Source organism: Garra rufa, chromosome 19, assembly GCF_049309525.1.
Source record: "Garra rufa chromosome 19, GarRuf1.0, whole genome shotgun sequence".
Classification (NCBI taxonomy): domain Eukaryota; kingdom Metazoa; phylum Chordata; class Actinopteri; order Cypriniformes; family Cyprinidae; genus Garra; species Garra rufa.
Window position 1 is genome coordinate 26,069,988 of NC_133379.1, and position 17,783 is coordinate 26,087,770.

Genomic DNA, 17,783 nt, shown 5'->3' on the forward strand with positions numbered 1-17,783 from the left:
TACTTGTAGATTTTAGGATTCTTTAACATATATCACTGTTACTTGTTGAAATGTTTATTATTACTGACCAAGTGTTCATTTCTATTGCTGTTAACCACCTTGAGGTCCACTCGCTAACAAGTTAGATTGCATTTTTTTCTAGGGCTACTAGTAAAAAAAAGGTCGGGCTGTAGCCTGTACAATGCACACTGCAGCAAAAATAACCTAGTCATATTTTCTCAAAATGTCTATTTTTAGGTATTGTCCTAGTTTAATACTGCCCTCTGCTGGACATGTGAGTCTATAAATCTAAAAAGTTGCACATAAATTTATCAAAGATTTTGGTTAAACATCACTGCTTTCCAGTTAATTTCAAAACAATAAATTAAAACAATATAATTTATATAAATATTTTATTTTTAATAAAGTAGTTTATATATAACATATCGGTTGCATACACTGCCAGTCAAAAGCTTTTGAACAGTAAGACTTTAATGTTTTTTAAGTTCGTCTTTTCTGCTCACCAAGCCTGCATTTATTTGATCCAAAGTACAGCAAACAGTACAAGTTTGAAATATTTTTTTTTTACTATTTAAAATAACTTTATAAAATTCATAAATACATGTATGAAAGAATGAGCTTGTCTTGTTCAAAAACATGTTTGAATGAGATAACATTTTAATTTATTATGGATTTACGGTACAAACAGTAACCATGGTGGATTGGTGGATTAGTGGTTACCATGGTTCAAGAGTGACATTGACACATCTTGTTATTTTTGTCATTTTTCTTCTGAAACTGTGACCCATTTCTTTTGGGAATGTCCTTTTGTTCAGTCTTTCTGGAATAAGATTAATGCCCTGATTGTCCAAAATATATTTTTTTTGACTTTTCTTTATGTTTTAAACACATTCTTTTTGGTTTTTATGTTAAAGACAAGAATCTGCTTAACGCAAGTTTTTGTATAAATCTCTTGTTATTTATTGGAAAGTTTTATATACATAAATGTAAATATACTAATTGTAAACCCCACTTTAACATCTTTAAACAAGAACTGCAATTTTATTTAAATACAATATCTACCTCTGTAAACAAAAAAGCTATAAAAACGTCTAGAATTTGTGAAATGTTTAAGATTTCTCCTTAATATATAATTATATTTTTATTCATGTGCCCCGCTGGTGTTTTTTTCTCTCATTTATGTTATCCTTTACTTAATAAGTATTAATGCAAGATACTTTGTTTGCTGTTGATACCTGTTTTGTTCGATTTGTTCTGTGCATTTTGTAATTTCTGTTTGTTATTGCAAAAAAAAAAAAAAAAAAAATAGTGGTTACCATGGTACAATTTTACAACCCCCTTTGCAACAAAGTTTATCCCAAGTTTAATCTCCCATAACTCAAAAGCAACACAATTTGATGTCACACCGACAAACTTGTTTGTCTTTTAGTTAAATGTTGTTTTGTATTCCCAAATTGTGCCTAGTGATGTTATTCAAAAGATAAACTAATGCCAAAATCCTGTTAACAAACGCCCACAGCACATGACTGATTAACATACGTTGATTGACGCTCGGATCAAACCACAGAAGCGGCGCGGATAGAGGTGAACGCGAGTGCTTCCGGGTGGCGGCTCTAAACTGTGCGTCCCCGCATTCAAAGGTCGCTCATTGATGCTCTGTCTCGACTCGGTGAGAATTTCAATCCTTCATTATCGATTTGTGCCACCTTGTCATTTCATCGCAAGAAATGCATTAGGGCATACTGCTTTGATCTTGAAATGCAAACGACAGCCTGCAGTTATTGTTTCTGCTTAACGTTAGCTATCAAGCTAGTGTGTTACAAAAAGAAAATGAAGGGGAAATGAGCTCTTGTGCCCGCCTTCTGTCTGTCGGCTCAACGATCCCGAAGCCGCATTACTCTTCCGAAAATAAGCCATGCAAACTCAAGCATTCGATGTAGTGGTGTAAAACAGATTTCAATGAATAGGGCTGGTGTGTTTAAGACGCGTTATATGAATGAAAACACGTTAATGCGGAAATTCTGCGTAAGGTTACCTTGTGCTGTTGAGTTGATTGAATGAATGACTTTCGCATTGACCAATAACAAACTCTAGGGTCGACACAAGGACGTGCACCGTTATTTGGATACTATCAGGTTTCCCTCCTTCATCGTATATGTTGAATATTCCAAGTTTGTAAACCGTGTAAAGTTACTGCACGTTGCCCCAAATCTGATAAAGACTTATGTCACTTCTCTGGTCCGCTTACGTGGGGCTAGCGTTAGATTGTAGTTGGCACCATAATCCAATAGTCTGTCTGCACATGTTTAATTACATTGGTGATTTGATTGTTTCCCACGCCTTCATACATGCAGAACCACTGCAGTGCTTTGATGTGTGGGATGCATGTCTAAAAAAAGGAAAATTACACAGACGTTCACTGGTGTATAAGTGGAAACTAGGTTTTACTGGCACATTCCATCCATGAATACACTACACTTGGAGTTCCTTCCACACATTTTGTTGTGAGACATGTTGGTTATGTTTGAAAAAGGATTTGGTTAACATAAAATGTACCTCGCAGTTCATTTTAAATGCATCCAATGTCTGTATCACCCATTGTTAAAATGTGATCATGAACTATTTGGTCCTAAACTAGATTTTCAATGTCAGGCTTTGTTTTGTACCCTTTTTGTGCCTGCTAGTTATTTTTACCCAAGTGTTTTTCTTTTTATGTATTTTGCATATTCTGGAGCTGACTCTCGCAGACAGTGTTTATGGTGTTGTAGGCGATAAAGGACCTATAAGGTCTTCTGCTACTGTATGACCTGCACTGGGCCACTCTGAAAAACCCTTATCACCTTCATATGCGATAGTCCTTACATAAACAAACACACTTCTACACTTTTCAGTGTTTTCAGCCTTAGTGTGACCTTGACTGTTTCTACCCTGTGGATTAATTATTCTGTTTTGTGTTACTACAAATAGACTTGCAAAGAGCAATGACAATCTTTAGAATAATTAAGGAAAGCTGTGTAATAAAATATTATTTTTAGTAGGGCTGCACGATTAATCGAACGATGTTGTGAGGTGCGTTTAGTCAATGAAGCCGGTACTTTGATTAGTAGTAAATCTCCATCAGGTGCGTTCAGCTGGAGCGTTCAGAGGCGTAAATCACTGACAAGCTACGCCAAATCGATTTTGAGCGCGATTTGACGTAGCTTGTCAGTGATTTACATCTGTGTATTAATTGCCGCTCCAGCTGAACGCACGTGATGGAGATTTACTACTAATCAAAGTACCGGCTTCATTGACTAAACGCGCCTCACAACATTGTTCGATTAATCGTGCAGCCCTACTTTTTAGTAAACATTTTTGTAAAATTGGGTACAAAATAAAGCCTGAAATTCCTTTACAATGCTAGTTTGAGACCAATTGTTGTTTTGTAGTTTTTGTAAAATGATCAATTTAATTTTTACTTTTATTTTTGCAAATCACATTTTGAATAACTGTTTTATGATTAAAAATGTCTAGAAATCATGTCAAATTCCAAGCATCAAAAAGTTTTAAGAAACAACTGAACATTTCATCTGTGCGCATCTAACTGCTTCCTCCTAGCAGAAAAGAAAATTATATTGCTTCACTTTTTCTAGGCATTCATTTTCCCATGATATCTTTCTGTCTTAGCTTTTACTATTTTGAACAATGACTGAAAACTTGTGTAATGGGCATTGGGCACTTCTCATGTTTATTTCCATCTTATAATGAATCGCTGCTTGTTTACTCAAAACTGTAAGTTGCTTTTGATAAAATGAAAAATTATGATTTAAATTGTTAGTGACACACAATATTTCAAGGGGTGTTATGCTTTTTGATATATTTGTGTAGAAACGGTCACCTTTTTTTTCAGGCTTCTTTGATATATATAGTAAAAAAAAAACATCTCTACGTAAAGAAAAAATATATCTCTTGCATCATTATGAATAGCGTTGCAATCACTTTTGAAACTTTTAATAAAAGTCTACATTTACAAACAAATTGCATTGACATACGCTGCCATTCAAAAGTTTGGATCAGTAGATTTTTAATGTTGTTTTAAAGAAGTTTCTTATGCTCATCAAGGGTGTTTACCTGATCAAAAATACAGGAAAAAAAAGTTTATTCCTTTAATTAAAGCTGTACTTTCAGCATCATTACTCCAGTCTTCAGTGTCACATGATCCTTCAGAAATCATTATAATATGCTGATTTATTATCAGTGTTGAAAACAGTTGTGCACTGTGACACTTTGATGAATAAAAAGTTAAAAAGAACAGCATTTATTTAAAATAGAAACTGTTCTAACAATATACACTGCCGTTCAAAAGTTTGGGGTCAGTACATTTTTATTCTTTCTTTTTTTTTTTCGAAAGAAATTAATACTTTGATTCAGCATGGATGTGTTAAGTTGATAAAAAGTGATAGCAAAGATGTATATTATTAAAAAAGATTTATATTTTGAATAAATGCTGTTCTTTTTAACTTTTTATTCATCAAAGAATCCTGAAAAAGGTATCACAGGTTCCAAAAAAATATTTGTCAGCCAGCATAAATAATTCTAGAATTTTTTTTAGAATGATTTCTGAAGGAACGTTCAGCTTTGCCTCACAGGAATAATTTCTGTTTTAAAGTATATTCAATTAGAAACCACTGTTTTATGCTATAATAATAACATTTTGCAGTGTTATGTTTTTTCTGTATTTTTGATCAAATAAATGTAGCCTTGATGAGAATAAAAAACTTTAAAAAACGCCTTTCTGATCCCAAACTTTTGATTGGCAGTGTATGCTCTATGAATGTTCTAGGACATAGTGACCTAATGCCCTGTTCACCCACTTTGTTGGACATGTGAGCATATGTGTGTCACCTTGGAGGTGGGTAAACATCTGCGCTGCAGTGACGGGCAGACTAGAGCATTGTGGGAAAGGTCAGCCGGCTTACTTTTTTCTTTCTCTATCTCTCTCACTCACATGTAGGAGGAGGGTCGTTCCAACTGCACAGCTCCTCCTTGTGTCTCCGATGGCGAGTCTTCTGCGTGTGGTAGCCGCCAGCTGTTCCAGCCCGCTGTTCTCCGGGCTGGCCTGTGCTAAGAGTGTCCGGACGGTGAAAACACCTTGTGTGCGGTTCTTCAGGACCCATCAAGCTCTCTCTCGCCTCACTAGTCCAGGTAACGGTGCTACTGTCATATAACACATTCTGTTGAGGACATTCAGTTTTAGTAATTGGACAACTTGAGGACATTTAATCATATTTAATGATATGTTTCCTTCAGTATACATTGAAACCTTGAGGACTGTTGTGTATACACATAATTTGTTTTACCTCAGCAGATTTTGTTTTAAAGCATGACAAAAGCGAATGAAACTTTCCCAAACTTCTTTCTACTCTTCTACTAATGTTAGCAGTCCATGTGTAGTGACCCTCAAGGTCACTGTGTCCCTCCCCTGCTTGTTCTGCCACTGTTACCTGCATTGAATGTCTCAGTATATGAATGAGTGTACTGTAAGTGACCTGTGTAGCATACTGGCTGCTTGGATACAGCATGTGTTGGAGACCTGCCATTTTTTTTTTGAGAGGGGGAAGAATGGTAATGACAGCTGAGGCAGGTTATTTCTGGCACTGTGTCAGCTGTGGCACAGCTCATGCAGGAGAGTGCCTGCTGGGAAAAGAAACACATGTCTATGGTGACTGCCAGGAGTCAGTGTGGTTATAAGAGGTTTGTGGGCCTCAGACGTTCACTTTGCTTTCAGTTGCATTTGGAAATGATTGTTTTGTAGTTCTTTTGAAAGAAGTCTCTTATGCTCACAAAGGCTACATTTATTTGATCAAAAATACAGTATTCCCCTGATGCAAAGATATATTTCCAGCAGCCATTATTCTAGTTTTCAGTGTCACATGATCCTTCCGAATCCTTCAGATTATTATTTTTAAATGATTCGTTGTTAAATAGAAAGTTAAAATGGTGTTTATATGACATAAAAAATAAACATGATAAATGTCTTTACTGTCACTTATGATGGATTTAATGAGTAAAAGAATTGTTTTTTGGTGACACGTTATTTTGATGGTCATCTTTAGACGTTCCATTAACTACAAAGTAACTTTGCAACCACATGTCAGCTCCCTATCATTAGAGTAGTAGTTGTAGTAGTAGTTTGGTTAGGGTTAGTAGAACAAGTTGAAATGTAGTTAAAGTTACGTATAGTTATTAGAATGTCTAAAGTAGACTATCAAAATAAAATAAAGTTGTGTTTTAAAGGTATGTGTTATTAATAAATCTTGCCATTTCAGATTTGACTCTGACTTAGGGCTGGGCGATAATTCGATAACGATAATTATCACAATATAGTTTTTTTCGATAAAACGATAATGACAGTTCGATAAGCGCTCGACAATGTTTACGCACTATGCGTAACGATGCGCAGGCATTTTGCTGCCCGCACTTCCGGATGCCGCACGCAGTATTTAGTTTACAGCCACAGGGCTCTAGAGTGCGACCATTTCACTCGCATTTGCGACTAAAAATTAATACGTGCGAAAAAAAAAATATTTAGGAGCACCATGTGCGACTGATCCGATCAGCATATTTGTGTTTGCGCTCAGCAGAGCTTCAAAGGTTTCTACTTGTTTTTGCAACGTTGAGTAATGTATCACAGACATATCTCACCAATCCATTCATAAATAAAGTGTAGAGAGAAAACAAAGTGTAGAGAGAGTGTAAATAAGAGACTGATTGTGCAGTAAAGAGAACGTCGTTGTTTATAATAGAGCTTTGTGATATCGCGAACTAAGATGAGTGACAGCGTTTATTAATTAAGGGAGTTTGTAAATGAGATATTGATCTGATACAGCAGTTAAATAAACAAGAAGTTATTATTAAGTGACTTACATTGTCTGACTAGAATTTTGCTCTATTTCATCGTCAAAAGTAGTCTGAAACAAGTCACAACTGTGCGCATCTTCATTCAAACACAGCGGTGTTTCGTTTATGAATGAATGAGCGTTTTAAACGAATCTAGTGAAATGATTCAGTTTCCCATTCTAAAGAGAGTCACTTGCTTTATTCCCGAATGAACCATCCGTTCGAACGAATCAAATGAATAAAATGATTCAGTAATTAAGTCAGTGTCTTACCGCCACCTGCTGGCAGATCTGTTCAGTTATTTTAATCTTTAATATTTCTGTATTCTAAATGTTTTATTTAAAACATTAATCTCAACATGAATTTATGATAATTTTGATTGCACTCATGTCACCTCTGAGCCTCATTAAACTAGGGCTGTGCAATATATCGAACGATATTAAGCTCGATATGGCGTAGCTTGTCAGAGATTTACGTCTCTGTGTATCAATTGCCGCTCCAGCGGAACCTGAGCGGAACGCACGTGATGGAGATTTACTACTAATCAAAGCACCGGCTTCATTGACTAAATGCGCCTCACAATATCGTTCGATATATTGCACAGCCCTACATTAAACATAAGGTAAAAACAAAGGTAAATAAACAAAATTCCCCTGTAAATCACTTTGAGGAGTCAAATATTACATCGTAATAGGAAGGCAAAATATTTTTATCAGACTTTTGATTATTGTTTAGAATGTGCTCCTAAATTTTTTAGGTTAGCAAGAAAAGTCATTATTTTTTTATTTATATTTATATTTTTTTATTTATACAAAATGTGTTAAATCAGCTGCACAAAGGGATTGGCATGCTGAAAAGATTTGTCTATTCTTATTTTTGTTGAATGATAAATATAATTAAAAATCACTGTGCATTTACAGTCAGAGCTTGTGTTGTATCATATTACAGTTCTTATTTTTTTATAAAAACGTTTTATATATATTCTATTAATAATATTGTATTCTATTGATGTTGATTTTACTAATAATATTCTAATCTGTATTCTACCTCAATTGATCATTGCCAATAATAAGCCATAAATAATAATTAACTGTCTAGTTTTTCTTTCATTCAGGAGTAAAAATCTGCCTTTAAAATGGATAGATATAAAGATTTGACATTTATTGTGATAATTATCGATATCGACTGATATGAAAAAAAAAATATCATGATAATTTTTTTTTTTGCCATATCGCCCAGCCCTACTCTGACTTTATGCTCATGTCACAGAATAGTTACTTGTTATCTACAAAAACCACAGTTCATATACATGGTTTTGCATGAGATAATTCTAAAAGTATCTGTTTTGACTCTTATGCCATACTGAATTAAAAGTTCACTCCTGAATTAAAATATCCTGATAATTTACTCATGTCATCCGATGTTCAAGTCTTTCTATCTTCATTTGAAAAGATATAGAAGTTTTTGAGGAAAACATTCCAGGATTTGTTTTTCCATAAAAATGGGAGCCAATGGGTTGAAGGTCCAAATTGCAGTTTCAATGCAGCTTTAAATGGCTCTACATGATCTCAGCTGAGGTATAAGGGTCTTATCTACTGAAACGATTGGTCATTTTCTAAAAAAAAAAGAAAAAGAAAAAAAAGAAAGAAATTATGGACTTTTTAACCATAAATGCTCATCTTGGACTTGCTCGGTGTCCATAACTTTGCACATACAAAAAATTTTACTTTTACATTTACTTTACATTTACAAAAAAATGTAGGGTAGATCTCATTTTCCTCTAACTTTAATGTCATCCTACAGTTTTTTGGTAAATGGCATTTGACTTTCTTTGCACATTCAATTTGTAAACGGAGTCGGTACTTCCACCTACATCACGCACGACCTTCATGCAATGAATTTAGTCATGGATGCAGAGCCTAGTGCAAGACAAGCACTTGTGTTTAAAACATATATAAATTTAAAAAACAAATTCCGAAAATGATCATTTTGCTAGATACAACCCTTATTCCTCAGCTGGGATCTTGTAGAGCCCTTTTTAGCTGCATTGAAACTGCAATTTAGCTCTTCAACCTGCTGATCCCTATTGAAATCCACTATATGGAGAAAATTCAGGAATTTTTCCTCCAAAAACGATTTCTCTTTGACTGAAGAAAGAAAGACATGAACATCTAGGATGACATGGGGGTAAGTAAATTATCAGGAAATTTAAATTTTGGAGTGAATTATCAAACTGCATTTGATAAAATATCAAACTAGAAGTCCAAGACACCAAAGGATGGTGGCTTTCATATATATTTTAGATATGGCCGAAGTGTCCAAATACTTTTTGAATTGCTTTGCTGTCTTTGGCCCAGTTTAACAGCCCCCAGGCAGCTCAAGTCTATGATTCACATGAGCTCAAGTTGTTGTTATCTATAGATCAGGCCTGTGGTGGAATTTTCCACAAGCGACCTGTTACCAATAGCAGGACATGTCTTGGATGACTTCTTCAAAACACATAAAGTAGCTTTGCATAAAATTCAAATTGAGTTACTTTATTATACATCTTATAACACAGGAATGCTTTGTTTTACAGCTTTAATTCTCAGTCATATTTTAAAATTATGACTGTAGAATTTGACCTGTTGCAAAGTCACAAGTTACAGTAAAAAGTCCACAAGTTTTACAGGGATGTCATGGACCTACAGTTCATGACAAAGGTCTCAACGGTTTTAGACATTTCTTTAGAATCACGCATTGGTTTTTATGAACCACTTCACCAGTTGTTAGTCTGACTCTTATCTTTATTGTACCGCATTTCTCTTTGACTTCTCCTTGTGTTCAAAATGGAAAGTCTGCACAGTTAGAAATGGTGCAAAGAGATACTGGCCACGAGAGAAGCCTGAGATCAGCTTTTCACACATCACTGTTTCTGTGGTTATTAGGTTCTTTAAACTGTTCATGAGGCTTTAGTCATATACAGTTGAGGTGAAAAGTTAACATATTCCTTGCAGAATCTGCAAAATGTTAATTATTTTACCAAAATAGGAGGGATCATACAAAAAGTATGTTTTTTTTAATTAAGTACTGACCTGAACGTCTTCTATGTGAGTCCACAAGAGAAAATGGTTAAATTTATAAAAATGACCCTGTTCAAAAGTTTACATACGCTTGATTCTTAATACTGTTGTTACCTGAATGATCCACAGCTGTACTTTTAATTTTTTTTTTTTTAGTGATAGTTGTTTGTCCTGAACAATTAAATTGCCAACTGTTCTTCAGAATAATTCTTCAGGTCCCACAGATTCTTTGGTTTTTCAGCATTTCTGTGTATTTGAACCCTTTCCAACAATGACTGTATGATTTTTGAGATCCATCTTTTCACACTGAGGACAGCTGAGGGATTCATGCAGCTATTACAGTAGTTCAAATGCTCACTGATGCTTCAGAAGGAAACACGATGCTTTAACAATGTGGGTGAAAACTTTTCGAATTTGAAGATCAGGGTAAATTGAACTTATTTTGTTTTCTGGAAAACATGTATCTTCTGTAGCTTCTAAATGAAAACATTGATGTTTGATGTTTGAAAAATGATGTTTAGGCAAAATAAGAAAAATGTACACATCTTCATTCTGTTCAAAAGTTTTCACCCCTAGCTCTAATGTGTGGTTTTTCCTTCTGGAGCATACGTGAGTGTTTGAAGATGGAACTCAGAATCATAGAGTCATTGTTGGAAAGGGTTCAAATACACAAAAATGCTGAAAAACCAAAGAAGTTGTGGGACCTGAAGGATTTTTCTGAAGAACAGCAGTTCACTGACGCTCTGGTTGATTCTGTAATTCCGTGTTACTTACTGCAGGCATTCCATACAAACAACTGACTGTTGGCGTGCCCAAGGAGATCTTTCAGAATGAGCGTAGAGTGGCCATCTCTCCCGCTGGAGTGGAAGCTCTCATTAAGCAGGGCTTCAATGTTGTGGTGGAGTCTGGCGCTGGAGAATCTGCCAAGTTCTCCGATGACATGTACACCAAGGCAGGAGCCTCCATCAGAGACATGAAAGATGTCTTTGCATCTGATGTTCTGCTTAAGGTAGTGTTAAATGGATTCATTTGTATTATTTTCACCTAGCTGAGTGCTGAGTCTTCATTAATGACCATTCTCTCCGTCCGTTTACCACAGGTGCGTGCCCCGATGTTGAACTCCGCTCTAGGAGTTCATGAGGCTGACCTCATGAGTGAAGGAGCCACCCTTGTCAGTTTCATTTATCCTGCTCAGAACCCTGAGCTCATGGACCGGTTGTCCCAGCGCAGAGCCACCGTCCTGGCCATGGACCAGGTGCCCCGTGTTACTATTGCTCAGGGTTATGATGCTCTCAGCTCCATGGCCAACATTGCTGGGTAATGCCAATTTTTTTGTGTGTGTATTGTGTTATGCGATGATGGTGATATTAGTACTAATAGTGCTTCCTTTTTTTTTTTTTTTTTTTAATTTAATTTTTTTTGTAAGGCAAGACACTACAGGCAAAACCATTGTTTTTGCACTGGTCAATTTTGAGATTTTGATTCCATAACTTGCCTTTTTTCAGACTAGTGGAAATAAAACATTCAAAATACGTTTAAATGTTTATTTCATTATGATTTATCTATTCACACATGTAGATTTTATTTTGAGATTTTTTTTTTACTTAATCTTTTGTTTTGTTTTTATTTATTTATTTATTTATTTTTTATCTTTTGGTTAATTAATCTTTTAGATGTGTTAATTTCTGTCTTGTTTTGTATTTTATTCATTGTTATTTTGTTTGTTTCAGTTTTTAGCTTAGGTTTATGTTTTATTTTGTTTTGTTTTATTTTTTGTTTTACTTTTATTTCTGTTTTATTGTTTTTTTCATTTTGTATTGTTTCATTTTGTATTTTATTTCATTATTTTTTATTTCTTATTTTTTAGCTTAGGTTTGTTTTTGTTTTTTTGTTTTTTTTAATATTGTATTTTTTTACATTTTATTTATGTATTTTTTTTATTTGTTGTTTATGTTTTATTTTTTGTTTTAGTTTGTTTTTTTTTTCTTCAGGATTTTTAATTGTACTTGTTTTTATTTTATTTTGTTTAACTTAGGTTTTTGTTTATTTTATTTTTTATATGTATTTTTTTTTGTTTTATTGTTTTTATTTTTGTTTTTCATTTTGGGGTCTTGCCTAAATTTATTTAGATTTTTTTTTTAAGTTTTTAGTTTAGGTTTATGTTTTTTTTTATTTTGTTATTGTTTTTTTTTATATTGTATTTTTTACACTATTTATGTATTTATGTATTTATTTATTTGTAAAATATATTTGTTTATTTTATTTATTTATTTTATTTTTTTGTTTTGTTTTTATTTCTTCAGGATTTTTAATTGTACTTGTTTTTATTTTATTTTTTGTTTAGTTTTTAACTTAAGCTTATGTTATTGCTTTTTATTTTATTTTTATTTTTATTTTTATTTTTTTTTGTTTTATTGTTTTTTTATGTTTTATTTTATAATTTTATTTGTTTGTTTTTTTCATTTTAGGGTCTTGCCTAAATTTATTTTATTTATTTATTTTTTATTTTTTTTAATAATGATTATTTATTTTGTGGGAAATACTTGACAAATAGTCAGACTTCACAGGCCGGTCTGCTATGACCTTTTTACCGAAATCTTGAATGCAATTGGTGTCAACAAATGTATCTTGATTCCTGCCTCATCAGCAGCTGTGACTGATGTATGTCTGTTTTTCTTGGCAGCTATAAAGCTGTGGTCCTGGCAGCTAACAACTTTGGCCGTTTCTTTACCGGTCAGATCACAGCTGCGGGGAAAGTTCCTCCTGCTAAGGTATGCGTTGGCATAACCGCACACACGTCCTAAATGTTTTTTTTTATTTGAGTTTGCTTGATTCATTGCTCTACACTTTTCACATTACATCTTGGATGAAGATATTAGCATAGTCCCAAATTAGATTTTTCTGTTTATTTCAGTTTAAATTTTAAAAAGGCTGTTCTTATTGGCAGGTGTTGATCATTGGAGGTGGAGTGGCTGGGTTGGCCGCTGCTGGCTCTGCCCGGGCTATGGGTGCCATTGTCAGGGGATTTGACACCAGGTAAAAAGTCATACAACTTATTATGTATTTATTTATATATATATATATATATATATATATATACAGTTGCAATCAAAATTATTCAACCCCCCCAGAGACTGCAGTACTTTACAAATGTTTTTTGCTCTTTCTGAAGATCCAGGACTAAATTGCATCTACAACAGTTTTCTGGCATATTAAAAAATGATAATGTCAATATATAATTTAATGTTTTTGAGTTATAGGATTTTTTAATAACACAGCTATGTCAAAATTATTCAACCCATATTCAACATTGCTGTTTTAAGACAGTTATTTTTATGGTCAGGAACTAAATTGTCTTAAGCCTTTACAAACTTATTCAAAATGGAATTAGCTTGGGGCGTTACACATAGTATACTCTTAGCCCATGCATGTGCTGATAGGGAGTAGCAAATATGGTAAAGTCAACAAAGCTCACACAAAATCAATAGAGAGGAAATAGTTTGTTATATTAGAAAGTCTAAAACTACATGAAGATGTCTAAGACATTGCAAGTCCCTAGAGACACAGCTGGCAACCGTATTCCTTAGATTAATGTGTGTTGAACCAGAAAACCTTTGAGGCTGTTGAACAAAAAAGCACAATATCATAAAATGTTTGATCAGATCAACTGAGAAAAACTTGCAATCTACAGCCAAAGACTTGCAAGATGACCCGACGAAAGGAGGAAAAATATTTCGATGCTGTGTATAAGAAGAACACTAGACAAGTATGGTCTTTATGTTGAGGAATCTTGCTGAATACCATTCTTGACCAAGAAGAACAAAAAGCTGACTTGACATGCTAAAATTCATTTAGTTAGACCTGTGGAGTTCTGGAAGAGTGTTTTATGGAGTGATGTGTCCAAACTGGAACTTTCTGGGCGTATGGATCAGCAGTATGTCTGGTGCAAAAATGACAAAGCTTATAAGCAGAAGAACACAATCTCCATCATCCTGTTATGGGGTTGTTTTACTGTAGCAGGAAGTGGAAAACATGACCATACAAAGGATATCATTGATTTATGAAAGTGTAAGACCATTTTGGCAAACATTGTGATGCCTTTTGTGCAAAGTCTGAAGCTAATAATCAATGGACTTTCCTGCAGGACAATCATCCCAAAGTATAAATTCAAATCTACTTAAGCTTGGTTTAGGAATCTGTCATAGAATGTTTTGAAGTGGCCTGTTCAGTTTCCAGATTTAATTCTCATTGAAAATACATGGGTGAATTTGAAAAGTAAAAACAAAAGATTATCAGTGATCTGAAAGCTTTTTCAGGGGAGGAATGGCCCAAGATTGCAGTAGAGAGGTGACAGAAGCATCTAAGCACTTCCAGGCAGTGTTTATTGGTGGTTTTAAAGAATAAAAGATTCTACACCAAATTTACTTTCAGGGGTTGAATAATTTTGAACATGAATGTTTAGAGCCAATTAGATTTTTTGTCATTATTCATCAACCTACGTTCTCAGAATTACTCTAATGTATATTAATAAACTTTCTTTAATAGTTTACTCATGCCTTTGTTGAATTGTTTTCACAAAATGTTGTTCTCTGCAGCGAAATGTCTGATATGTCATTCTGATAAATGTCAAAATATATATGTATGTGTATACATGAATATCTTTTCAATATATTGTAAAATATATTAAAATAGGAAAGTTGTTTTAAGTTGTACAGCATTGTTCAGAATATAAGATGACCCTGATTATAAGATGACACCCGTTTTTCAAACTGTACCTTTTGGGGGAATTATTATTATTATTATTATTATTATTATTTCTTGGAAAACCAAATCTGGTTTTATTAAGAATAATTAAGAATAATTTATTTACTTTTTTTTTTTTTTTTTTTTTTTTTTTTTTTTTTTTTTTTTTTTTTTAAAGTATGGCAAGTACTGGTTAAATGTACCAACAATTACATTTAAAAATATACACTTTTTTGATATACCATTAAAATAACAGGTAGCCCATCTGAATTATATCTCAATTAGGTTATCCATCTCATAGTAGCCTACCAAAATTTCATTAACAGTAGAAGCAAAATCCTATTGTAATCTTCAAATCTGGCGTCTCTTATGTATTAAAATCTCTTACAGAGAAAGTTTGGTCCCATCAGGCTAACATGACAGTCACAAAAACTTTTCTCTTTCTTTTGTTTTCACTCGCAAACTTCTAACATTACAACAACCATGACATTACGTATTTCTTGCCACACTCATTTTATGGATTGTTTTTGCCTCCTGTTGTTGTGACTGTATTATTGACATGTCAAAGTCTAGACCCTCAATATAAGATGTCCGGATGATGATCAGATGTATTTCCAAGAAAAAAACATTGTGTTATATATGGACCAATGCGGTAATAGTACACAATATTAGTGTATTTTTAATAATACATGCAAAAACATTTAAAACGTTTCAGCTCCAAACTTTTTAAATTGTACACTGCTGTTCAAAAGTTTGGGATCAGTAAGATTTGTAATGTATTTTAAAGAATTGTCTTATGCTCATCAAGGCTGCATTTATTTGATCAAAAATACAGAAAAAAAACGTAATATTGTGAAATATTATTGTTGTTTAAAAATAATGTTTTTCTATTTTAATACATTTTAAATATAATTACAATAATATAATTTATTTCTCTGATGCAAAGCTGAATTTTCAGCATAATTTCTCCAGTCTTCAGTGTCACATGATTCTTCAGAAGTCACTCTAATACGCTGATTTATTACTATCATTATCAATGTTGGAAACGATTGTGCTGCTTATTTTTTGGAACCTGTGATATTTTTTTTTTCTTTTTTTTTAAGGATTCTTTGAATAAAAATTGAGAGCAGCATTTATTCTAAATATAAATCTTTTCGAACAGTGTAAGTCTTTGCTATCACTTTTTATCAATTTAACACATCCTTGGTGAATAAAAGTATTAATGTCTTAAAAAAAAGAATAAAAATGTACTGACCACAAACTTTTTAAAATGGTAGTTTATGTTACAAAATATTTGTATTTTAAGTAAAGTTGATACTTTTTTCAAGATTCTTCAACAAAAAAAAAAGTTAAAGGTTTCAACAAAATATTAAGCAGCACAACTGCTTCCAACATTTATAATAAAACGGCATATGTGACCCTGGACCACAAAACCAGTCATAAGGGACATAAATAAGCAAAATTGCTGTATGGTTTGTTAGAATAAGAGAATATTTGGCTGAGATATGGCTATTTTTGACTATTTGAAAATCAGGAATCTGAGGGCGCAAAAAAAAAAATCTAAATATTGAGATAATCGCCTGTAATGTTGTCCAAATGAAGTTCTTAGCAATGCATATTACTAATCAAAAATTAAGTTTTGATATATTTACGGTAGGAAATTTACAGAATATCTTCATCGAACATGATCTTTACTTAATGTCCTAATGATTTTTGGCATAAAAGAAAAATGTATCATTTTTACCCACACAGTGTATTGTTGGCTATTGCTACAAATATACCGGTGCAACTTATGACTGGTTTTGTGGTCCAGGGTCACGTATTAGAATGTTTTCTGAAGGATCATGTGACACTGCAGACTGGAGTAATGATGCTGAAAATTCAGATTTGCATCACAGGAATAAACAATATTTTAAAATATATTCACATGGAAAAAAAAGTTGTTTTACATTGAAATAATTTTTTTTATTAAGTAAATACAGAAACTTCTTAAACACATGTAAAATCTTGCTGATCCCCAACTTTTGAACAGCAGCAGTGTATGTACTCTATGTAGGTGATGTTATTATGAATATGGTTTTACAACACTTTAAATGTTGTTGTTTTTTTAAATATCTCAAATCAAGTTTCTATTTTTCTTTTCTGTTTCTAACCTACTGTAGGTTATTTGTCCAACTAACATGAAATTTGTCATGTATTATTAAACTTAAGGACACAAGGACAGTCTGAATACAGATGTCAATTTGTGGTGCTAGGGGGCGCTATAATAAAACCTCAGTGCTACATTGTTGTGCGTTCATAAAGGTTTACCACCACAACAACTTCATCACAGTTGCCAAATGTGAATTATAACATTTGTTCCTTTTTTCCAGTTTCTAACCCTGAAGATTCTCGCTTGCACCTAAATGTTCTATGTAATTTTTCACTTTTTTTTTTTTTTACCTACAAATGCTTTTTTATTTCCAATTTTTGTCAGTATTTATAAATCTGAGTTTTGAGTCATCGTTCCGCTCTAGTTTCAATTTATGATGTTTGTTTTATCTGAAAACGTTTGTTTTTCGCTTTTCCAAAAACAAGAACATAAATAACAAGCTCTTGTGCAAGAAAACTCTGACGTCACTGCTAATCCTGCCAAAGTGGTTTGAAATGTACACATTAAAAAAAAAAGAAAAGCTTAATCTAACTATGATTTATTGACTCTGATCTTACATCATGAGCCAAGTTTGGTGTATTTACTTAGTATTCACATCTTTTCTGTGCTTTGGAACATAAAATGTGAAACTTTTATCTGCTTGACTGATTCCACCAGTGTCAGTTCCAGCAAGCTTCCTCTCGGTGGCAGTGTTGCATTAGTCATTGAGTCTTGTCCTGTTCTAACAGAGCGGCTGCACTGGAGCAGTTTAAGTCTCTGGGTGCCGAACCTCTGGAGGTGGACGTGAAAGAGTCAGGAGAAGGCCAGGGCGGTTACGCTAAGGAGATGTCCAAGGAGTTCATCGAGGCAGAAATGAAGCTGTTTGCCAAGCAGTGTTTGGATGTTGACATTATTATCACTACCGCGCTCATCCCCGGTACGCACACCTGCAGCATTCACTCCCTTTC

At 33.5% G+C, this 17,783-nt stretch overlaps 1 protein-coding gene across 1 annotated transcript in view; it reads left to right on the forward strand.

Annotated features, from left to right (window-relative positions):
- Positions 1-1,584: 1,584 nt before the first annotated feature.
- LOC141292044 (NAD(P) transhydrogenase, mitochondrial-like) overlaps positions 1,585-17,783 on the forward strand; it is a 21,187-nt gene continuing 4,988 nt past the window's right edge. Inside the window, exons 1-7 of the mRNA XM_073824014.1 lie at positions 1,585-1,669; positions 4,994-5,184; positions 10,721-10,950; positions 11,041-11,258; positions 12,625-12,712; positions 12,889-12,977; positions 17,565-17,752. Coding sequence (XP_073680115.1) covers positions 5,037-5,184; positions 10,721-10,950; positions 11,041-11,258; positions 12,625-12,712; positions 12,889-12,977; positions 17,565-17,752 — 961 coding nt within the window. The 5' untranslated portion in view covers positions 1,585-1,669; positions 4,994-5,036. The remainder of the gene's footprint in view (positions 1,670-4,993; positions 5,185-10,720; positions 10,951-11,040; positions 11,259-12,624; positions 12,713-12,888; positions 12,978-17,564; positions 17,753-17,783) is intronic.